Raw genomic sequence first — 20,874 nt, 5'->3', positions numbered from 1 at the left:
TGGCAGACCATGGTGGAATCGAGGCTGCAGGAAGTTGGCATCAGGCGAGTCCTGACCTCAGGTAGCTATTAGAAGTGGGTTTGGCAATAGGGCTCCAGGAGAGAGAGAAATGGTGAGGAGGGCAGGTTTATCATGACAGAGAGTGAAGCAGGAAGGTCAAGACAAGAGTCCAGGAATAAGAGCTGAGGTAGTGGGTAAGGGCTGAGCCTTATAAATGGGCAGAAGCCCTGTTATCAGGACTGGAGCCAAAGTCAGAGTGGTACTAGCCTCCAGGTTAGTGTGGCAGTTTGGCATCCCCACAGCCCGCTTGCTTAACAGGATTGATGGGTGCCATATAGTGAGCTGGTTTCTGCTGTGGGCAAAGAAGATGCCAGAGTCAATTTACTTTTGATAAAGTGCCAGATCTAATGACCAACTCAGGCCTGATTCTCTTTGGCTTCTTTACCAGTGGCCGAACGCTGCTTCCTCCTGATTTGATTTGCATTATAGAATCCCATTTCTTCTACTTCTCTCTGGCTTTTCTTTTGACTCAAGGGAGAAAAATTAAGTTTTGTTTTCCTATCATATTGTCCTGTCTCAAAAGGTAGCTGCCTCTAGTCTCAAGCTCCCTGCACCTCTTGGGGGCCATTACACCCCAAAGAGCTTCCATTTCCAAGGTCCTGCTTAGCATCATCTACAAAGATGAATCCAGACTTTCTTCCCAAGCCCTCCTCTTCCTGCCTGAGTAGAGTCCTGCATCTCGAGCTCCCCAAACATATTATTGTGAAGAATTCTTTGTTCCTTCAAATTGATCAAAATAGCTAAAAATGAATCTTCCCAAATAATTTATGACTTCAGGAGGTGAGTGAGCCCATAAGTGGGCAGTGTGTGCCGAGTGGGAGGTACAAAGAAGAAGAGGGAAGGTCTCTGTTTTAGGAGGAACTGGTCATTGAAGGGGAGCAGGTCACATGCATAACTAGGAGTCAGACCACAGTCCTCTGTAGTAGAGACAGAAATAAGCGCTCTGGTGAAGTCAACAAATTGCTTGGTGAAGCCCTGAGTGATTTTGGCCAAGAGAACTGGGGAAGGCTTTCAGGGGACTGGGCTTTAAAGAATGATTCTGTGCAGTGGGCAGCAGGGAGGGGCATGTCAGGGAGAGGGGACAAACACGGGCAGACACGGAGCTGACAGCAGGATAGGAGACCACCCATGGTTTGGTGGCTCCAGCACAAGAGGAAAATGATGAGCATGGAAGAGAACAAGTGGGTTGCCATCAGGTCAGAAGGGACTTAAAGAACTGACTAGCACTTTAAGTTTGGGCATTATTTAATAGAAAAAAGGGCCTTTCCTACTTGTAGTGGTACCATCGAGCTGCCAATCTATCATGATGTTCGAGCTTTTGGAACTGTATCTGTTCCATATTTCTCCGCCCAATGCTCAATTAATCTCCGAACCCTGTTGATTTGCCCTTCACAACACCTTTTCCATCTGTCCCTTCTGTGCTTGTCATTCTGCCACGATGAGGTTGTTGAATTCAGCTTAACAATTGGCTATTTCTAAAACAGCCTCTTGATTTCTTACCAACAGATCGCATCAATTATTTTATTCCTGGAATCTGAGCATCTCAAATATTTCCAACATGTCATGGCAAAAACTTAGGAACATTATTTTAATGTACTTGTATTCAGAAAAAAAAGGACATGTTCTAGCACACTTTTGGAAGGGGCAGAGATGGGACAGGGCAAAGTTGCACTGTCACACAATCTAACAGAGCCCCAGTCTCCCCCATGGGAGGGGACCCTTACAGCAATTCCCTGTAGAAGAGCAAAGCAGGGTACTAGGGAGCAAAGACCAAGGCTCTGTCTCTACTCCACCAAATGGATCGTTAGTGAAAAACTAATAAGGAAAATGTTTGTTTGGAAAACATAATTAACACTAATTTATTGAGATGCTTCAAGCCTAGTTTCTCCCCTACCCCCCCCCCAAAAAAAAACACACACCTATATTTTAAATTATCCCAGAAGTATAAATATTTAAGGCCGACTGCAAATGAGACCTTAAAAATTCAGTGAGATTCTGAATTTAAGCAAAATTTTACTCATGCAGAGGCAGAGCAAAATTACAGTGATGTCCTATACATACAGTGTGTGTGTGTGTGTGTGTGTGTGAGAGAGAGAGAGAGGAAGAGAGAGAGAGAGAGAGAGAGCTCACTAGCTGACAAGAGTGCATTCACTCATGAACTGAGTGATTAACACAGGCCGCCTGGACTCACACACTCTCCGAAGCTAAGTATCCATAGGAGCTGCTACAGAAGTGCCCCTGAGAACATACCCTTCATAACAGACCTCACATCACTGTACCTGCCATGTTCGAGGCGTTAAAAAATGATTTAAAATTTAATAATTATCATTCAATATCCACAACACTGCTACACTCCCGTAGTGCCACATTTGGATAGACCTTATTTTTGGTAAATTCAACCTTACTATTTCTAACACAATACACTGCAGAACACTTGCCACAACAAAAGATAGTCTTGGTCTTTGGTGATTTCACATCCGTGCACACACATCCGTGCACACACTTGCTAAGTGCGCCTCAAGAAACAAGCACCTTTAGATAAGTCGTGTGCTCGCAATGATCATTTTCTGCAGAAGCTCACATACTTTACAATATAAAATGTTGACTCTAAACACCAAGGAATTTATTTTCTGCTTAACTTCAAAAGCATAGAATGAGAACCAATTAGGAGCTCAACTCGACAATACAGCCAATAATATTCACTTGATGTCACTAAAATGACAGATGCCACTTTCAGTGACATAATTTTTCTTGGGTTTTCAAAGTTGGGATTGTCTTCCACTGACCACTCTCTTTTCCTATCTTCTTTCCCATTCCTCAGAATGTTAACTGTAGGTTGTTTTCATCGCTACGATTTGAATCGCTCTTTCTAGTTTGGTTTTATGTTATTCTCCTTTACTTTTTAAAAACAAAAACATAATTCTTATAGTTTTCTGCAACCAGAAAGCTATCTAGCTCATTATTGAAATTGTTCCTCTTCTCTTTGCTCTAGGACAGACAATATTGCTTATTCTCGGGCTTATCAATACCTGGTTTTCATCCCAGCCTGTAAGAAATATATGATAACTCAGAAGGTGAGTTTTCCCTTGCTCGCTCATGCGTGTTTCCAGGGAGAGTAAGAGATCAGCAAACCACTCGAAAGCTCTGGAATCCCGGCAAATCCAATAGAAATACACCTGCGGAGAGAAGAGGCGAGAACGGATTTGTCCCTCTTTTCACAATGTGCTGATAATCGCAGACTACTTTATCTCCATTAAATTATTTGAGCCCAAATGGGCACTTCTGCAAAATAACATGCTTCCCTCTGCCAGGGAACAGTCACACTGTGATTTCTTTTGAAAAAATTCACAGAGCATTTCAAAAAGCCCAGAGTGAATTGAGAGTCAGGAGCCTGTTGGCTGTTGCCAGTTTCGCTGGATGAAAATCAATTCACCACATTCCTGGCTGTGCTTCTTTTGAACGAGGTTAATAATCATAACTAGCTGTGCCTTTCACGGCTCCCAGAGGCGGATAAACTGTCAGCCCAGCCCTTCATCTTTACTTATGACCTAAGCTGGGGATTTGAACTCTCTTCTCCGGAGACCCCAAAGGCTTGTGCGCTAATCCACTCCACCAGCTCGGCCTCCGGAGGGCGCAGATTATGGAAATTGCAGGCCAGGAGTTTCCCCTCCGCCAGACATGCCATTGTCCAAGGAGGCTGGTGGGTGGTGGCTATGGTCGTGTGCCAACTGCTACAATAAAATTATACCTAGGAACATTAAAAAAAACAAAAAAAAAAACAAAAAAACCACCTCTCTGATTAGCAAATGGCATGTGACAGAAGTAGTTTGGGTTTGTTAAAAATACAGGCTTAGTTTTTGTGCTCTGAGCTTTAGATAATTGTCTCTAGGAGAAACCACAGGAGATAGGTCTATTAATTCTCCTGATTTTTCTCACACTCCTACCTCCTGTTTGCCCACTACTGTTCCTGCAACCCCTCCCCCACGAGACACATCTCTACTCCTTAACAGTCTACCAGGGGCTGGTTTGAGCTCCACCAGGAAATACCTCCTCCAATTGTGAGCGTTCTCCCTTCCCCCGCCCCAACCAGCCTGCAAGCTCACCATCCTATAATGGAAGCTATAGACGAGCGTTAATGAACAGGTAAAATTCATGAGGAAAAAAAAAAATCACAGAATATATTTCAAGGCTAACCATCTTACCTTTTCTCTCCAGGTTTAGGAGGGAGTGTCAATATTAACAGTCAGGAAGAGCAGAAGCTAGGGATGGTAAGACCTTTCCTCTTAAGAATTAGGGCTTATATATTTGTTGGACAGCTGCCACTTGGAAGGGCATTTTGAATATTAATTGCAGGACAAATGGTAATCTCTAAGCGTGTTGACCCCCCAAAAGGAGTGCCTGTCTCTTTTCAGCTTGAAACTGAGCCAATGGTTCCTTTAGGCGGATGCCCCAAGAACCCCCACAAGTACAGTGATTGCATTCATCCACTCACTTGTTGACTCGGCAAACATGTATTAAATGCTTACTCTATGGCAATACTGTCTTGGCTCTGGAACTATAAGAGCAAACAAAAGAGACAAAAATGTGCTGTCCTTATGGAGTGTGCATTTTAGAGGGAGAAGTAAGACCATACATTAAGATATAAAATATTGAATATATCAGCCAGTGGTAAGTGCAATGGAGAAACATAAACAGGCTGGAAAGGGCTGCAATATGAAGTCAAATGGCCAAGGAAAGGGGACACTTGAGCAAAGATGTAGAAGAGGCAAGGGAGTGGAATAGTTAGGGAGGAACTCTACAGATGGAGGGAACAAGGCGTGAAGGGACCCTGGGTGGGACCTGCCAGGGCAGAGCCAGGAGGACGGGATGGCTGGAGTGAGAGGGGAGGGCACAGCAGGTGCCAGTGTCCAGCAGGCAGCGCCGTGATCTGAGGAAGGTCCAGGAGGGCAGGATCACTCCGGCTGCTGTGTTGAGAATAGACGGGGCTATGGGTATAGGGTGGGTGTAGGGTGGGGGTGGGGAGAAGGATGAGAGGATGGAGGCAGGAGGCAGAGGATGGAGGCAGAAGGTACACTCTCTGTGGGTGATGATACCGCTTTCTTCTTTCTTTTCACTCTGTGCAATGCCCAATCAAAATTATTCTTTGCAAACCTTAACCCTTCCTTTAACTTGCTTTGCTCCCCGTGGAAATAGAAAAACTGCTGAATTCAATGCAGTTCTCACCGATGCACCTCCCCCGCCTTCTGCCCTCTGAAGGTTGCTTTATCTAAGAACATTAATGTTGACAGCTGGTATAGAACAAACTTCATTTTCTGTTATTCCACTCTTTAAGGAACATGCTTAAAAGACATTCATATAGGAATAACAAACCAAAACATTTTTTTTAAACCTGTCAAATCCAGTCCCAATCATTCTTACTGGAAAAATGCCCCATCTTGCCATCTTAGCTTTCCTTTCAAACAGGAATCATTCCTGTCCTCCATGTGTGCTGAAACCACATGGAGGAGTTTCATAGGTGCCCGAGTTGCCCTTGACCTTGGTCAATGCCTCCACCCACCATGGAGTTGTAATGTGGCTTTGCCTTCTCCTGGTCAGCACTCTGTGTTCCCCATTGTTACGGACTGAATGTTGGTGTCCTCCTCAAATTCCTATGTTGAAACCCAATGGGATGGTATCTGGAGGTGAGCCTTTGAGAAGTGGTTACATTTAGATGAGGTCATAAGGGTGGAGCCTCTAATAATGGGATTAGGGTCCAAGAAGAAGAAGTGCTAAGAGCACTCTCTCTTATATGAGGGCACATGGGAAGGTGGCCATCTGCAAGCAAGGAAGAGATTTCTCACTAGAACCCAGTCATACTGGTGCCATGATCTTGGACTTCCAACCTCCAACACCGTGAGAGATAAATGTTTGTTGTTTATGTCCGCCAGTCTATGGCATTTTGGGTACAGCAGCCTGAGCCAACTAAGTCACCCTGTCTGAAATAACAGAACTGACAGAAGCATCAAACCAACAAGGTGATGGAGACTTTTCATTGAGGGAATCATGACCATTTTCCAAAGAGAAAACTTTTCTCTCTGAAAAGATAAAGACTGTGCCTGATATTTAGAAAGCATAATGCTGTACTTAACCAATGGTAGCTATTATTGTCCTGGTCTTAATTTCCTTGTTGTTGTTGTTGCCAAGTCATCCTGGATGAACACAATAGCAGATTTTGAAGCAACTATTTCGTCTTATTGAGAAGCTTCCTTAATGCGGTTTCCACGTCCAGTTTTAAAGAAATATATTTATAAAATTGTTTTTCTGGTTGACCATTATAAGACTGAGACCACACTTTATCAATCATGTGTAGTCCTTAAGACTTTTTTCTAAAGCCATTTTCCTTAATGGTAACTATTTCATGGCTATCCTGCTGGTTTGCCCCGTGACCAAGGACTGACCATGTTTGTGCCTTGTTCTGTTCCACTTAGAGTTAATAATAATTGTTGGACAACCAAAATGTCATTAATAATAGAATGGTGACAAAATTGTGAGATACCCTTACTGCAGAACACTGTGAAGGCATTAAATAAAATAAAGTCAATCAGCAGGTATCCACACTGAATGTGCTCCAAGCCATGTTAGAATGAAAACAAAAATAAAACAAAGGGCACACCTCTCACTCCCTACCCTGCAAAAATAAAATCACACCCTGCATCTGTGCATCGATGAGGATGTTCATGCAAATGAAGGGGAAAGGAACAGAATAAGATGCACTTAATGGTTAGTGGTGCACCCCCTGGAGAGCAAGGTGTTGGTGCTGGTTAGTTTGGGGGGGAAGACTAATGAAGGAAGATTCTTGACTATTTGAGTATTTTATTTGATTCTTTTATAAGGCCACTGTAGTCTTGTATGGTTAATAAACCAAGATATTAGAAATATTAATTCTGGTCACCCATAAGGCAACGGTGAGGTCTGATGGATGACTGAAGTCTTTGGATACCATCTGGTGAAAGACGAGAAGAATGCGTGTCTCTGGAGAGGCAAACGTGGCCTCATGCTCCCTGTTCAGATATTAGAACCCTCCACGTGTTCAGGAGCCATGATCAATTCCAGGAGTAGCCACAGCTCCAGTGTGAGGGAAAGTGAAAGTAAATGATTTCTCAAACTAAACAGATTCAATTAAATGCATTTTTCATTCATTAGAAAAGAGAGCAGGCCTTCCTTTGTTCCATTAATATATTTAAGTAGAGTATGGATTTTTGCCATTCTTGGCCTCTTTGTCTTGTTCCCACGGGCCCATGCTGTCTTTTTATTTGAATTATCTGTTTATTATATTAGGTGAAGAACCCAAAGGCCATTTTGCATGGGACACACTATAAATACCCATTAGCACAGTTGTATATTCTTGAGCTGATGAAGGAAGACCATTTATGAAGAAATTAGATTACCTCGGTTTTTCTATAACCTATTCTATTCTAGTCTGAGGATTACGTATGCAGTTAAGAAAATGAACCCACTCTTCTGGTTCCTCTCAGTTCTGCCTACACGGCTGTGACATCAGGGCGAGCTACAATGTGGAAGCCAATATATTTATGTCAGCAATCTTCCCACGCCCTCCCCACGTGCACACACCTGTTTCATTCATCATTTTGACAGTTTGCACAAGCAAACTGTCCTAATTTTTTTCAAGCTCTTTTCACAAATTGAGTGTGATGTAGAATTAATCATATCTGTTGGGCAGGAGCTGGAGGGCGCCTATGGCAATGGGGCATTTATACGCCTCAGCACCCAGCTTCCTCCATGTTGCATCAGGGACTCGTCCACCAATCATACCCCTCCCCTCATCTCAAAGGAGCCTTTGCTCTAGTCTGCCTTCTGCTAAGTGAAGGTTGGTTTTTACTCCTGGGTTCAAAGTATTCCTTTCATACATTACACTGTTCCTGCATTTTCTTCACGGCAAGCCATCATTATTATACTTATTGTTCTTCTGCTTTCTTGGGAAGTCTCCTCTAAACCACTTCTTTCCCCCCCCCCCCCCCCCCCCGCCCCATCTTTAAAAATAAGAGACTGTTAGGAAGAAATCGTTAACTTCAAATAGGAAATGCTACACATGATTGGACAGAAGCAGCAGGCATCCTGTTGGGCTATTTTGCATTTTCCTTAGACATGGACTACAATAACGTGGAAGAGGCAAAGGGTGAAGAAAAATGGTTTGCAGTGGGAACAACAGAGAAAAGTTTGGTGCAATTTGTTTAAAATTTTAGACTTGCACCATGAGGCTTTTTACAAAAAAACGTATGCCTTTGTGCCGACTGGTGCTTCACCAGGGGAGGAAAAATCCACTCTAGTTAACCATTTAGGTTTAAAATGCCAGCTCTGAACCCCAGCGCTGTTTTTCCTCTTTCCTGTCACAGAAGAGAACAATCTGAAAACTAGAGCCCAGGTCTGTAATTGTGAAGATGCTGTTAGATAAACATATACCGCTCTGCTGCACTTAAAAAAATTCTATAGATGCTGACAGTGTAGCTGGAAGAAGTGGTATTCTATCTCAAAAGCATGTGGGAGGCCCTGACAAATATTAGTTACACAAGCTTAGTGATAGCCGAACTCACACACACATGAACTTGCTTTAAAACACAGAAACTTCTCATAACAGACAACAGAGCGGGGAAGGCCTAGGGAGAGGGCAGGAGCTTGGTGGAGGGGGTCAATGGAGAAAAAAAGGGGACATCTGTAATACTTCCAACAATAAAGATAAATTAAAAAACAAACAGAGAAACTTCTTCAACTGTTTCTCGTGCATGAAGATTCGAAGGAAGTGAATCTTCAGTGTAATTTTCGGCCTAAACTTTCAATAGCGTGGAATCTCACTTTCATGACGTAGGAATCAGAAACACATCTCCCACCCTGACTCAGTGGCTGGGTGACTTTGGACAAATCACTTCCATTCCAGGTACAGATGCTGACTTTTGTTGTCATGTGCAAAGCTAGGAGGTTAAGACCCTCAAATTGTTTGTGATTCTATGCGTTTAGTTCCCATATACCATTATTTCTACCTTAAGTTTCAGTTGAATTTTGACCCAATATTATCCACAGTTTTTATGTTATATAAAATATTGTATTTTTATTTTCAATTTCTGTGTTTGGAATAAAGACCAATGTCCCTGTTTTATACTTTTGTGTTAACTGCCTAGCCCTTCCATTGAAACAGCCTTCAGACACCCCATAACAGCACCCAGGAATAACAATGGACTGCTGAGAGGGGAGGCAGTATTAAGATTTCGAGGGTTCCTATATGGACTTTAAGATTTTGTGGGGTTTTATAAGATTTATTCCACTCTATTTGTAGTGAAATAATTGGATGTGTTATTTTTATTATAAAATTACTGAACAAACAGTCTTTCTGGTTAGATAAAAAAAAATGAATTAACCTTAGTAACCTAGACTCTTATAGAGAATTGCTCAAAAGCCATTTGTTTATTCTTTTGGGCACATAGACATTTATTCATTGATTGATTTATTCAAAATTTATAGTGTGTGTGTATGTGTGTGTGTGTGTGTGTGTGTGTGTGTGTGTAATAACTAAAGAAGTTAAGGGAAATAAGATATTGCCTGAACATGCAGGAGGCAAAGAGGTGGATGTTAAGAGAAGGGTGAGGAATTATAAGTCTGGTGTGAGGAGAATTACGCGCTTTTCATATCAGCATGAGAGGGCCTGGCATATACTAGGTGCTAAATAAATAAATATTCATTGAGTGAATAAGTGAATGAAAGTGAGACAATCCATCATCATCAGGTCACATGAAATGTAAGTTTTAGTGTAATGAAAACCATGAAGCAAGGAGACATGTCTCTAAGGGGGTTTTATCTGGTAGACAGCAAGAGGAAAGGAAAAGATTAGGAGGACTTGAAATTATCATCAACCCTAACAAAGCATGGCGGTGGGATCCAAATATGTAAAACAATAGCTATGCCTGGCTGGTTTGGCTCAGTGGATAGAGTGCTGGCCTGCAGACTGAAGGGTCCCAGGTTCGATTCTGGCCAAGGGCCGTGCAGGAGGCAGCAGATCAGTGATTCTTTCTCATCATTGATGTTTCTATCTTGCTTTTCCCTTTTCCTCTCCCTTCCTCTCTGAAATCAATAAATATATATTTTAAAACAGTAGCTGTTTTTCTTGCTTTGTACCATAGACTGAATGTTTGTGTCCACTCAGAATTTATATGTTGGGACCAATCCTAAACATGAAGGTGTTTGGAGTAGGGGGTATCTTTGGGAGATAATTAGGTCATAGAGGTGGAGCCCTCGTGAATGGGATTAGTGCCCTTATAATAAATCTAGATGTCTATATCTTTTTTTTTCCTCATTGATTTGCAAACGGCAAACCAATAAACATGACTCCTGCTGATTAAAAGAAAAGACCCCAAAGAGCTACCCATGTCCTTCTGCCATGGATAAGGACAATTCTAGCTAGAAGACGGCTGTCTATAGACCAGGAAGCCTGCAGGCTCTTGTCAGACACCAGGTGAGCCAGCGCATTGACCCTGGACTTCCCAGCATCTAGAACTAGAGAAATAAGTGCCTGTTGGTTATAGGCACTCAGCGATGGTGTTTTGTGCTAGCAGCCCAAACAGACTAAGACACTTTATTAAATTTATTGCGTAGAGGAAAGAAGATGGGCGTTAGCACAAGAAGGACCTGGATTCTAATATTCACCAACTCTCTGTGCTTACGTTCCTGTTGGGCATGGACTCCTGTTTCTCCAGTAAATGGATCAGGAAATCCAGCTTAAAGAGAAGCACTGACTCACTCAAGGTGATGCCTCTAGTGAGAGTGGAACCAGGCTGAGCTGGAGTCTCTGACCAGGAGCCCCGCAGTCTGCCCGCACTGCCATGGCAGGAGGCTTGCCCACCATGTGCTGGTTATGTCATGGAAAGCGCCAGATGGAGCTGAGTTTGCATCCCGAACCTGCCCCTTAGTATCCATGTATTTTCAGGAAAGTCCCTTTGTCTTGCAATGCTTCAGGTTCCTTATCTGAGAAACAAGTCTTTTGTTATCTACTTTATAAGGTTGTTGGGAAGATTATAATGATCAAATGGGAAAATGTGTGCAAGCACCTGTCACTTGGAAGTCCCTGAAATGATAGCTAATTTTACTTCTTAATTGGCAGCCCCAGCTGTAGTGATCTCCTGGCCTGGCGTTGCCTTATTAATGCGTGATATGCCCTAATAAATGTGAGGTGAAGAAAGCTCCCATGGATGAATAAGCGTGGGGCAGGTGGGGGAAGCAAACTGAATGAGGTTCTTCCCTACAGAAGATATTCAGTAGGCTAACGGATGCTGTGACTCTGCTAGGGTGCGATCTGTCCTAGCATTTCTGAAGTTCTTTAGTGGGCCATATCCTATCTAATAAAAGAGTAATATGCAAATTGACCATCACTCCAACACACAAGATGGCTGCACCCACGTGGTCAAAGATGGCCCATGTGGACACAAGATGGCTGCCACAAGATGGCCAGCAGGAGAGGGCAGCTGGGAGGGACCAGGCCTGCAAGGGAGGGCAGTTGGGGGCGATCAAGCCTGCAGGGGAGGGCGGTTAGGGGTGACCAGGCCGGCAGAGGAGGGAAGTTGGGGGTGACCGGGCCTGCAGGGAAGGGCAGTTGTGGGGGGGGGGGACCCAGGCCTGCAGGGGAGAGCAGTTGGGGGGGACTAGGCCTGCAGGGGAGGGCAGTTAGGGGTGACCAGGCCTGTAGGGGAGGGCAGTTAGGGGTGACCAGGCCTGCAGGGAAGAACAGTTAGGGGCAAACAGTCCTGCAGGGGAGCAGTTAGGCATCAATTAGGCTGGCAGGGGAGTGGTTAGGGGGTGATTAGGCTGGCAGGGGAGTGGTTAGGGGGTGATCAGGCTGGCAGGCAGAAGCAGTTAGGGGCAATCAAGAAGGCAGGCAGGCAAGCAGTTGGACATCCCTCGAGTGGCCCCAGATTGGAGAGGGTGCAGGCTGGGCTGAGGGACCCCCCCCCCCACACACACGAACTTCGTGCACCAGGCCTCTAGTCCTATGATAATGCGCCATAGAACACTCACTGAGCCATGCTGATCTCACCAAGCATCTGGCTTTGATAGATGAGGAAACGGCTGCTCCAGTGTCAACCAGACAAGAGGTAGGACCAGAACCAGGCCCACCTGACCTCCTGGCTCCTCCTAGCTGACACCACTCCGTTTTAGCAAGGCTCCCGTTCTACAGCTCTGGGGTCTGCGGCTGGTCCTAGGAGGGTTACCCCGGGGACAGAGTCTCCGCATAGCACGGAGAAAGGAAGGCAGCCATGAGCATCTCGTCAGAGAACACACAAGAAATGGCGAAAGGGCGGTTTGGGGAGGGATGGCAGCACCAAGGAAGCAAGCCGAACCCAGTGACGGCACGTTCGCTTCTCGGTAAGACCCGGAGTCCATGAGAGGAAGATGCTGAATTGCACACTTACAAGCTGAAGAGACCAGGGCAGGCAGCCTGCTAATGCCACTCCCTGCGGCCCGGTCACTCGGCCACCTGCAGCCCGGCCGCACTTCACTGACATGAGCAATTACATGTCCTGCAATGGCCATGAAGCAATAGAATTCATGTCTTGTCGTCTTTAACAAGATTAGACGGAACCCTTCTCATAAATGCAATACTAAACGGAGGTTTGAAGAACATAAGCACAGTGAAGGATCCTTGGGTGTGTCCCTCCGAGTTCATGAAAATCCTCCCCCAGAACCGGCGATGATAGAGATCAGGCCGGGGAGCCTTTTCAGCCTTTTCATCCGCGGGAGGGTGAGCCCGTGACGTCCTTCCTACCTTGCTCAGCGTCAGCGGGGGTTGCGGCTCACAACACCTGTACCACAGAGACTTCAGGACAGCGGCGAAGGGGGTGACCCCGATTCCCGCCGCGATGCACACGCTCACCGGGTAGCGGAACACGTCGGTCAGCGCGGCCCCGAAGGGCCCGTCCACGGCCAGCCTGCAAGCAGAGCGCCCCGCGCGGGGGGGGGGGGGGGGGGGGTGCGGTCAGAGCCCTGCGCTCAGGGCGCCCCCCACCCAACCAGCGCTTCCCAGGCGCTGTGCCTGCGAGTGTGCAGGGAGCGGGCTCTGTGCGGCAGGGCGCCCCGTTGGAGCGGGGACCAGCACGAGCCTAGGAGGCCTGCCACCTGGGGGGCGGGGGGAGAGCGTAGGGGGACCAGGTGTCCTTCTTGGAGGGGCAATGCCCGGACTCCCCGGTTGGAGCTCAGGCCTCTTCCCCGGGGCGCTCTTCCAGGTCTTAGAAGCTTGTTGGGGCTCCAGGCATGATGAAGCCAGGTAGCAGGAGCCTTTCCTTCCTCTGTCCTCCTGGCTGCCACCAGAGCAACAAAGCGGGGCCTCCAGGGGGTTTCCAAGGTCATCTGTTCTTTCCTTATATCATCGTTCTCTCCCCTGTTTTTACTCACTCGGTCTCACACCTTGGTACCACCTACTTATATAATTTTAGCGTAATGGAAGCCACTTGTTTGACATCAGCAAAACGTTTTGAGATCATTTGTCAGTTACGTGCACTTTCTAAAACCCGTTATTTTACATTGTGCAAACTCAAAATCTGTGACGATTAGGCCAGGCTGGCACTGGTGTGTCCTTGCTTAGCAAACCTGTCTTGATAAGGAGAAGGCATATTCACTGCGTAAATATAATTGTGTTTCACATGGTCCTCACGGGACTGGCCCCTGGATGCCACTCCAGGTCTCACAACCAGGTCTCCACGCTGGCTGTTCTGTCATTTCCTAAAAATAATCAGTACCCCATTGTGCCACAGGCCCTTTGCACATCATATTCCAAGTAATCACTTGGGATACTCTGCCCCAACGTCTCCCCTGACTGGGTGAATAGCTGCCCTTTCATGAGGTCGTACCCCCATCATCACTACCCCGGGGAAGGTTCATGGACCCCTTAGACTAGCTGAATCCCGCTTTTTATAATTCACAGCGCCATGTACCCTCCTCTGCAGCCCTCGTCACAGGTGCAATTTTGTACTTGTTTTGGGGGTGTGCATGCAAGATTGTTTTGGGTCAGCCTTTGCTTGCTGCTGCATCCCAGTGCCTCACACCAGCACGCAGTTGTTTGCTAACAGTTTATTGAATAAATCGTAAAGGGAATGTTTAAAAGATTTCAGTCAGCAGAATGTATTAAAAAAAAGTCAACTATTCCAAAAGCACACATTTACATATGAACAAAGATATGCTAATTAAAAGGGTTCTAAGCTATTCATAACGACTCCTTAAGGGGTGTCTGTTGAAGGCACCCCAGTTTGGCCCACTGGGCTTAGGATGTGCCGTGAAAGTTCAATTGAGTTTATTTAAAAATATTCCACCTGCCAGACCTCCTAATAATTCAAATGAAGTCTCCCCGAGTTAATCTTAATTAATAAGGCTTTATTACATATGGATATATGGAAATGGAAGAATAAAAATAAAAGGTCACTAACCAGAAAGCGTCAGTATCTCAGCCCACTGCAGATTATTTCATAAATAATTAGAGAAGGGGCATTGAGAGAGAAAAGGTGAAACTGTCCATGGATTAACATGTCCTATTGGTAATTGTTTTTATAATTAGTCATATTTGGGATTTATATGACACTGATTTGAAAAGATAACAATGAAATCCAAAGAAGAATTGTGTCATAATCCATAGAAACAGATAATACACAAATTTCTGCATAATTAGAATTGAGAACCTAAGCTGGAAGTGGCAGGAAAAAATATTCAGCCCCTCTTCCCTGCTAATATAGGGGTCCCTCCTTCCACCTCCCTGACAGCTGACATTTTCTGATAGTAAATTGCAGGGCACCTGGCTCCATTCAGGGGCAGCTCTAAGGAGAGAGTTTTTCCCCACGTCTCATGGAAGTATCTTCTGACAACGCGCCCCTCCTGTCTTCTTGAGACACACACATCAGGTCTTTTCTCTTTCCTGCGCTTCAGGCCTTTAAATACTTGACGGTAGCGATCATGACACGTTAATTATTCTTTTTGGACCAAAATGTCTTCATTTCTCAAGACCTCTCATGACCCTGAGATGGCTTCCTTTGCCCAAATTCCTGTTTATCAAGTTCGCTCAGCTGCTTCCTCTTTGACGGGGATACAGAGAATTTCTAACAATGCAGCATAGAAGGCAGTTTGCCTTTCCAGCACCCCCGTTGCTTATGGCCAGCAGCTTCCCCGACTCACCTCATCAACCTCTAATCTCGCCTCTTTTTTTTTTTCCAATTTATTTTTAAAAATGTATCTTTTTATTGATTTCAGAGATGAAGGGAGAGGGAAAGAGAGAGATTAACATCACTGATGAGAGAGAATCATTGATTGGCTGCCTCCTGCACGTCCCACACTGCGGATTGAGACTGCAATCTGGGACCCAGAATTGAACCTTGACCTCCTGGTTCACAGGTGGACGTTCAACCGCTGAGCCACACTGGCTGAGCTAGTCTTGTCTCTTTGAACCCGAGACGTTTATTCACCCGTATGCTTCTCCTTATCTAATCACTCCTTTGCTGTCATCTCTGTGGTAAGTGACCTTTCTTATTTTGCTAATAATAATAGCTAACTTTAAACAAAATCTCTATTGTTGAAAGTGTTACTTATGTCTCCCTTTTTCCCCATTAACCCCCTCCAGCCTGCCCCCACCCCCGCCCCAGGCCTTCACCACCCTATTGTCTGTGTCCATGGGTTATGCATATATGCATTCAAGGTCTTTGGTTGATTACTTCCCACCCACCCACCCTCCTGTGCCTTCCACTCAGATAACTTTTTTTTATTATGCATCCTGCTAAGGGCTTTACGTGGACTGTCACATTTAATCCTAAACAAAGCCTCCGGTGCCGAGAACCAATTCCAGCTGGTAATAATTACAAGCGTTTTACCAAAAGGTTGGTGAAGCTGGGGTAGCTCAACAGGGTTGAGTCACATGTAGTTTACCTGTTGGAAACGGCTAAAAGGCACTTCCCCCAAACCTGGATAGGATTGTTAACTGCCAGACAGCTCAGGGCATTGTATTGCCTCCTGTGGGCCAAACACCTGAACAGCTGTAGCCTATTCCCCAACCTGACAATGTTTCTGTATACCCTCTGATACTGTACCCTTTGAAGTGTATATTTCCACCTTGCCTTGGGCCAAATTGTACTAATAAAAGCAGGTTCCTTGGTCAAGGTGAGAGTCTTCTAGCTCCTTCAGCTGGAAGCTCCTCTGACCCCCAATGCCTTTCAAAAATATCTTTCATATTTTTTACGGACTCCTTCTTAATCATCTACGCACAGCCCCTTTCTCCAGAATGCTGATCCCTTTGTAAGGCTGGGAAAAGAACCCCGGGACTCAGGTACTGCTATTATCATCATTTTAAGATGGGGAGACGGAGGCTCGGCAGTTCAGGACCACACACACAGTTGGGCTTTGAACCCACGCTGTCTGAGGCTGGAGCCCTGGCTCCGAGAGGCAGGTCAAACTGCAGAAAACTCCAGAATCTACTCGGAGAAAGTCTTCCATTTTACTGTAGGAGCGCAAGTCTCCTAAAGGAGCTCGCCCCTTTCTCCTGGGCTCAGAGAAAGGTTCTTGGCCCTGCTCTTCACCTCGGGTTGCTTCTCCTCTGGGCTCCTAGGTCACTGATTCCCTGGGGCTGGATTAAATCCTTTCTGGATCCAAAGCAGTGAAAACCCACGGTTCTTTCCCCCAAGTGTTTAATTTCATTCAAAACACCTTTGAGAGATAAAGTCATTTAAGGAGCCCCAATAAAATGCTGGTTCTTCCTGGGTTAAGATATAAACAAATTCTAGTTTTTTTTGGTTTTACTGCTAGTACTTGTGCGGGCACACATATATTTGTTCAAACGAATTGAACAAATAAAGGGAAGCTGCACTGTTTACGACGCCTCGTTTTTATTTATTCCCAACATATTTATTGATGTAACTAAGAGTGAGGGCCTTTTCTAGCCCTGGGGCACCAAAGTGAGCCAAACAGATATGGTGCTTTACTCATAGAACTTCCATTCTAGGGGGGAGGGAGATGTAAACAAGCAGATGCTGTCCTAGTTGGTGTGGCTCAGTGGATAGAGCGTTGGCCTGCAGACAAAAGAATCCTGGGTTCGATTCTGGTCAAGGGTATGTACCTGGGTTGCAGGCTCCTCCCCGGACCGGACCCTGGTCAGGACTCGTGCAGGAGGCAACCAGTCGATGTGTTTCTCTCACATCGATATTTCTCTTTGTCTTTCCCTCTCTCTTCCACTCTCTCTAAAAATCAGTGGAAAAACATCCTTGGGTGAGGATTAGTAAAAACCACAAACAAACAAACAAAAACACCAAGAACAACAAGCAGATGTTTAGTGTGTCAGGTGGTGGTCATGAGCAAAGGGACCCCAGGCGTCAGCTGGGCGCAAGGAGGGAAAGAAAGGGTTCACTAGGAGCCATTTGAGCAGAGACTTGAGGGAAGTAGGGAGCACAGATCTGAGCAAGAGTGTCACAGCTGGGAGGAGGGGCAGTGGCCAGGTGGGGAGACTGGGCTTGCTGTGTGAGGGAAACAGGAAGGGCGGATGCCCCCAGGGAGCAGGAGGTGGAGTCCAGGAGCCGGGGGCCCTGGGTGTGTGTGTGGGGGAGATCCTGTCAGGCCCTGAGCTGATAAGAAAGCATATGAACCTCTGAGAAGCACGTTCTGAGTCATTGTTGGGGGATTGGCTGCAATGGTAGCTGGTCTGTGAAGGGAAAGGTTGGTGAATAGACCGAATAACTGTAAGCCCAAAGCAGAGACCAGGCTAGCAAATAAGATGAAGGTATTGATCTCACTGAGGGACCCGTGGTGTGTGTGTGTGTGTGTGTGTGTGTGCGCGCTGCGCGCGCACGCACGCACGCACGCGCCTGCTTTTAACCCTATTAAGCATTTATATTGTATTCTGAATCTTAGAATCCTGTTACATGGCTTCTTTTCTATGATAAAACAAAAGGTTTTCATGGAAGCGTCAGGTGTTATCATCTGACTGGTCTGGTTTGGCATCATACCACTCTTCAGTGCTAATGTTTGGAAGGAAAGCTTGTGGCTTTTCCTACCCGTTAACACAGTCAAGTCCAGTGCTACGCAGTTACAGCTCTGTCCCATGGGAAGGGGGCAGGGGACAATACACTGATTAGATTCTGTGCCTCAAATTCATTCCAGTGCCTGCTGTGCCACCTGTAAATACTTGTTCAGTTAAATGAGCTAAAGCACCCATTTTGAGTCCAGGGGCTCATCTATTCCCTTATCAGATATTTACTCTGCACCCACCATGTGCCAGAAACTGTTCTCGGTGCTGGCCATTCAGAAGAGAACAGACAACATCAGGCTCCCAGAACATTCCATTCTGGGTGTGTCTTTACAGTGTTCACCACCCAATTTCCTATGGCAGTGGCCACTGCTTGGTGGTCCCTGGTACCCTCCGACGATGGCAGAAGAAAGGATATCTTGATGCTTCTTTTGGAATATCAATTTTTTCAAAAATGTTTTTCTCAACATGGTGTGTGTGTGTGTGTGTGTGTGTGTGTGTGTATGTCCCTGTTTATCTGGGGCCCTACACACAGGCTTTGTGTGCTTCCCAGGTAACCCTGCAGTAGGAGTAGGAATCAACATTAAGCCATTGTTTTCTAAAAGGAGCCAAGGAGTGGTAATTTACGTGGGACTTTGGTCATGTTCTGGATTGCATCAGGTGATATGTGACCTTATTTGGAAATAGGGTTGCTTTAGCTGCAATTAATCAAGTGAAGATGAGGCCAGACAGTTGGGTGGGCCCTTATTCCAATGACTGGTGTGTGTATAAGTAGAGGTTACGGGAACACATAGATGTGGTCACAAGAGGAAAGAACACCGTGTGACAACAGAGGCAGAGACTGGAATGCTACAGTGGGCGGCCAAGGAAACAAGGAGTGCTGGTCAACCCCCAGAGGCTAGGAAGACTCACGGAAGGATTCTCCTCTACGGTTTCAGAGGGAGGTTGGCCCTGCAGACACCTGGATTTTGGACTGGTGTCTCTAGAACTGTGAGAGAATGATATTTCTGTTGTTTTAAGTCACCCAGTTTGTGGTCCTTCATTACAACAACCCTGGGAGACTAATCCAGATGGCACTATTCTACAGCCTTCTCAGACCTGCCTTTTGCACATCTTCCTTGTAGCGAAATGAAATCATTTGCTTGCATTAGATCTCCTGAGGTTCTGGAGGAAGGACTGGACTGTCAGATCATGGTGTCATTAACTTCCTGGACTGTTAGGTAATGGTGTCATTTTATGAGCCTCGATCTGGGATTGTTAGCGTTTTCTCCAGTGTCTGGAGCCTGTGAATCAGTTCTGACCATGAAGCATGCTTCTTAGGAAGACCAAACTTCACAAATATAAAGACCTCAGCCTAACAGCAAAAAGTTCACAGGGCTGTCTTACTCACCACAGGCTGCGGATAATCCACCACGTGATGGTTTGGGGCTGGGAAAGCAAAATTCTCCTTCTTCCTGAATCATCACCTGCCTTTGTTGAACATTTTTATTTTTTAAAGCAACGTACTTGCTTCTATCGGAAATCTTCTAAATTACAGCTGACCCTTGATCAATGTGGGGTTAGAGGCACCAGCCTCTGTGCAGTTGGAAATCCATACTCTTGACTCCCCCAGAACTTAATGACTGTAGTTTTTATATAGATTCTCAAATTTAAGAAATGGACTTGAACTTACCATGCAGATATTAACTTTAGCAATAAAAATATTGCTAAATTTGGTAGCACGTTGATGCACTAAAATACATACCTTACTTTAAAAAATATTCCACCTGACACACAAAAAGGGAATGGGATCCAACCTTGGCAGGCTCCAGGGCTCCTTCAGGGCCTGGCCCTCAGCTCCAAAGGCCCGACACAGAGCTCCGGTCCAGTCTCCCGCTGCCCGGATGTGCACACTGAAGAAGTCCTCCTGGGGCGCGGAGGTGAGGGTGAAGGGATGCCACTCCAGCCAGGATATGGACGGGCACTGTATCAAGATGTACTGCCCGGGTGCCATGTGGAAGTGACGCTTTTTCATGTGAAGTTCCAGGACCCCAGACGGATGGCTTACCACCTAACGTAGAACAAGGGAGTTGGTCTTTCTACCCAAGCCATGTAATAAGAAAAGAGCCTTCATCACATCAAAGGTTTTTACAGTTGTAGATTGGCTTTTTTGAAGTATAGTTTACATCTAGCATTTGTAATGAGCCTCCAAGCATCTCTGACATCATGTTTACGTCTTGGTTGGCAAATGCAGTGAGATTGGAGTTCAGTTCCGTCATAGTGATGTCTGAAACTTGGGTAGCTGCACCCAGGTGCAACGTGGTGTCTGGCATGTGGCTTTATGTCTGAGATGGCCAAGCTTTCTTAGCATAGATAACCGGACCCAAGAGAATATACACTAGCACATCACGTATTGCACATCATTATGCTTCACGTTATTAAAATAGTCACAGAACTATCTCCACATTTTAAAAATGTAGGTCCTGATTTAAAGGATCTGAATCGCTTCTCAATCCTTTGTGAATTAGCCCTGGTATTTCTTCCTTGTAAGTGGGGAACCCTTTTCAAACTCACTCTGAAAGGTTTCCTTTTGTTTGAGTCACGTGTCATCTATCTCCTTCCTGCGCTCGGAGTTTTAGTAGAGGAAGCATCATGCAAAGCTCTTATCACTGTTACAAGAACTTTATAACCTGCTGCTTATCAGAGGCAAGGAACTAATTTCCCCCCCCCCTTTTTTTTTTAAGATTCCCATCGGTTTTCTGAAAAATCTATCCAGGTCCCAGGTCTTTTATTGTGGCAAGAGTTAT

General features: G+C 45.5%; 1 protein-coding gene across 1 annotated transcript in view; it reads right to left on the bottom strand.

Moving 5' to 3' along the window:
• NOX3 (NADPH oxidase 3) overlaps positions 1 to 20,874 on the bottom strand; it is a gene marked incomplete at both ends in the record, with an annotated part of 53,099 nt that overhangs the window by 8,899 nt on the left and 23,326 nt on the right. The window contains 3 exons of the mRNA XM_080664177.1: positions 3,090 to 3,236; positions 12,866 to 13,028; positions 19,885 to 20,138. Of these exons, the coding sequence (XP_080520303.1) occupies positions 3,090 to 3,236; positions 12,866 to 13,028; positions 19,885 to 20,138 (564 nt within the window). The remainder of the gene's footprint in view (positions 1 to 3,089; positions 3,237 to 12,865; positions 13,029 to 19,884; positions 20,139 to 20,874) is intronic.

The sequence above is a fragment of the Plecotus auritus genome (assembly GCF_963455305.1).
Source record: "Plecotus auritus genome assembly, chromosome: 4".
In the NCBI taxonomy this organism is placed as follows: domain Eukaryota; kingdom Metazoa; phylum Chordata; class Mammalia; order Chiroptera; family Vespertilionidae; genus Plecotus; species Plecotus auritus.
Note: the sequence above shows the minus strand (reverse complement) of the source record. Positions and strands in the feature narration are given on the sequence as shown.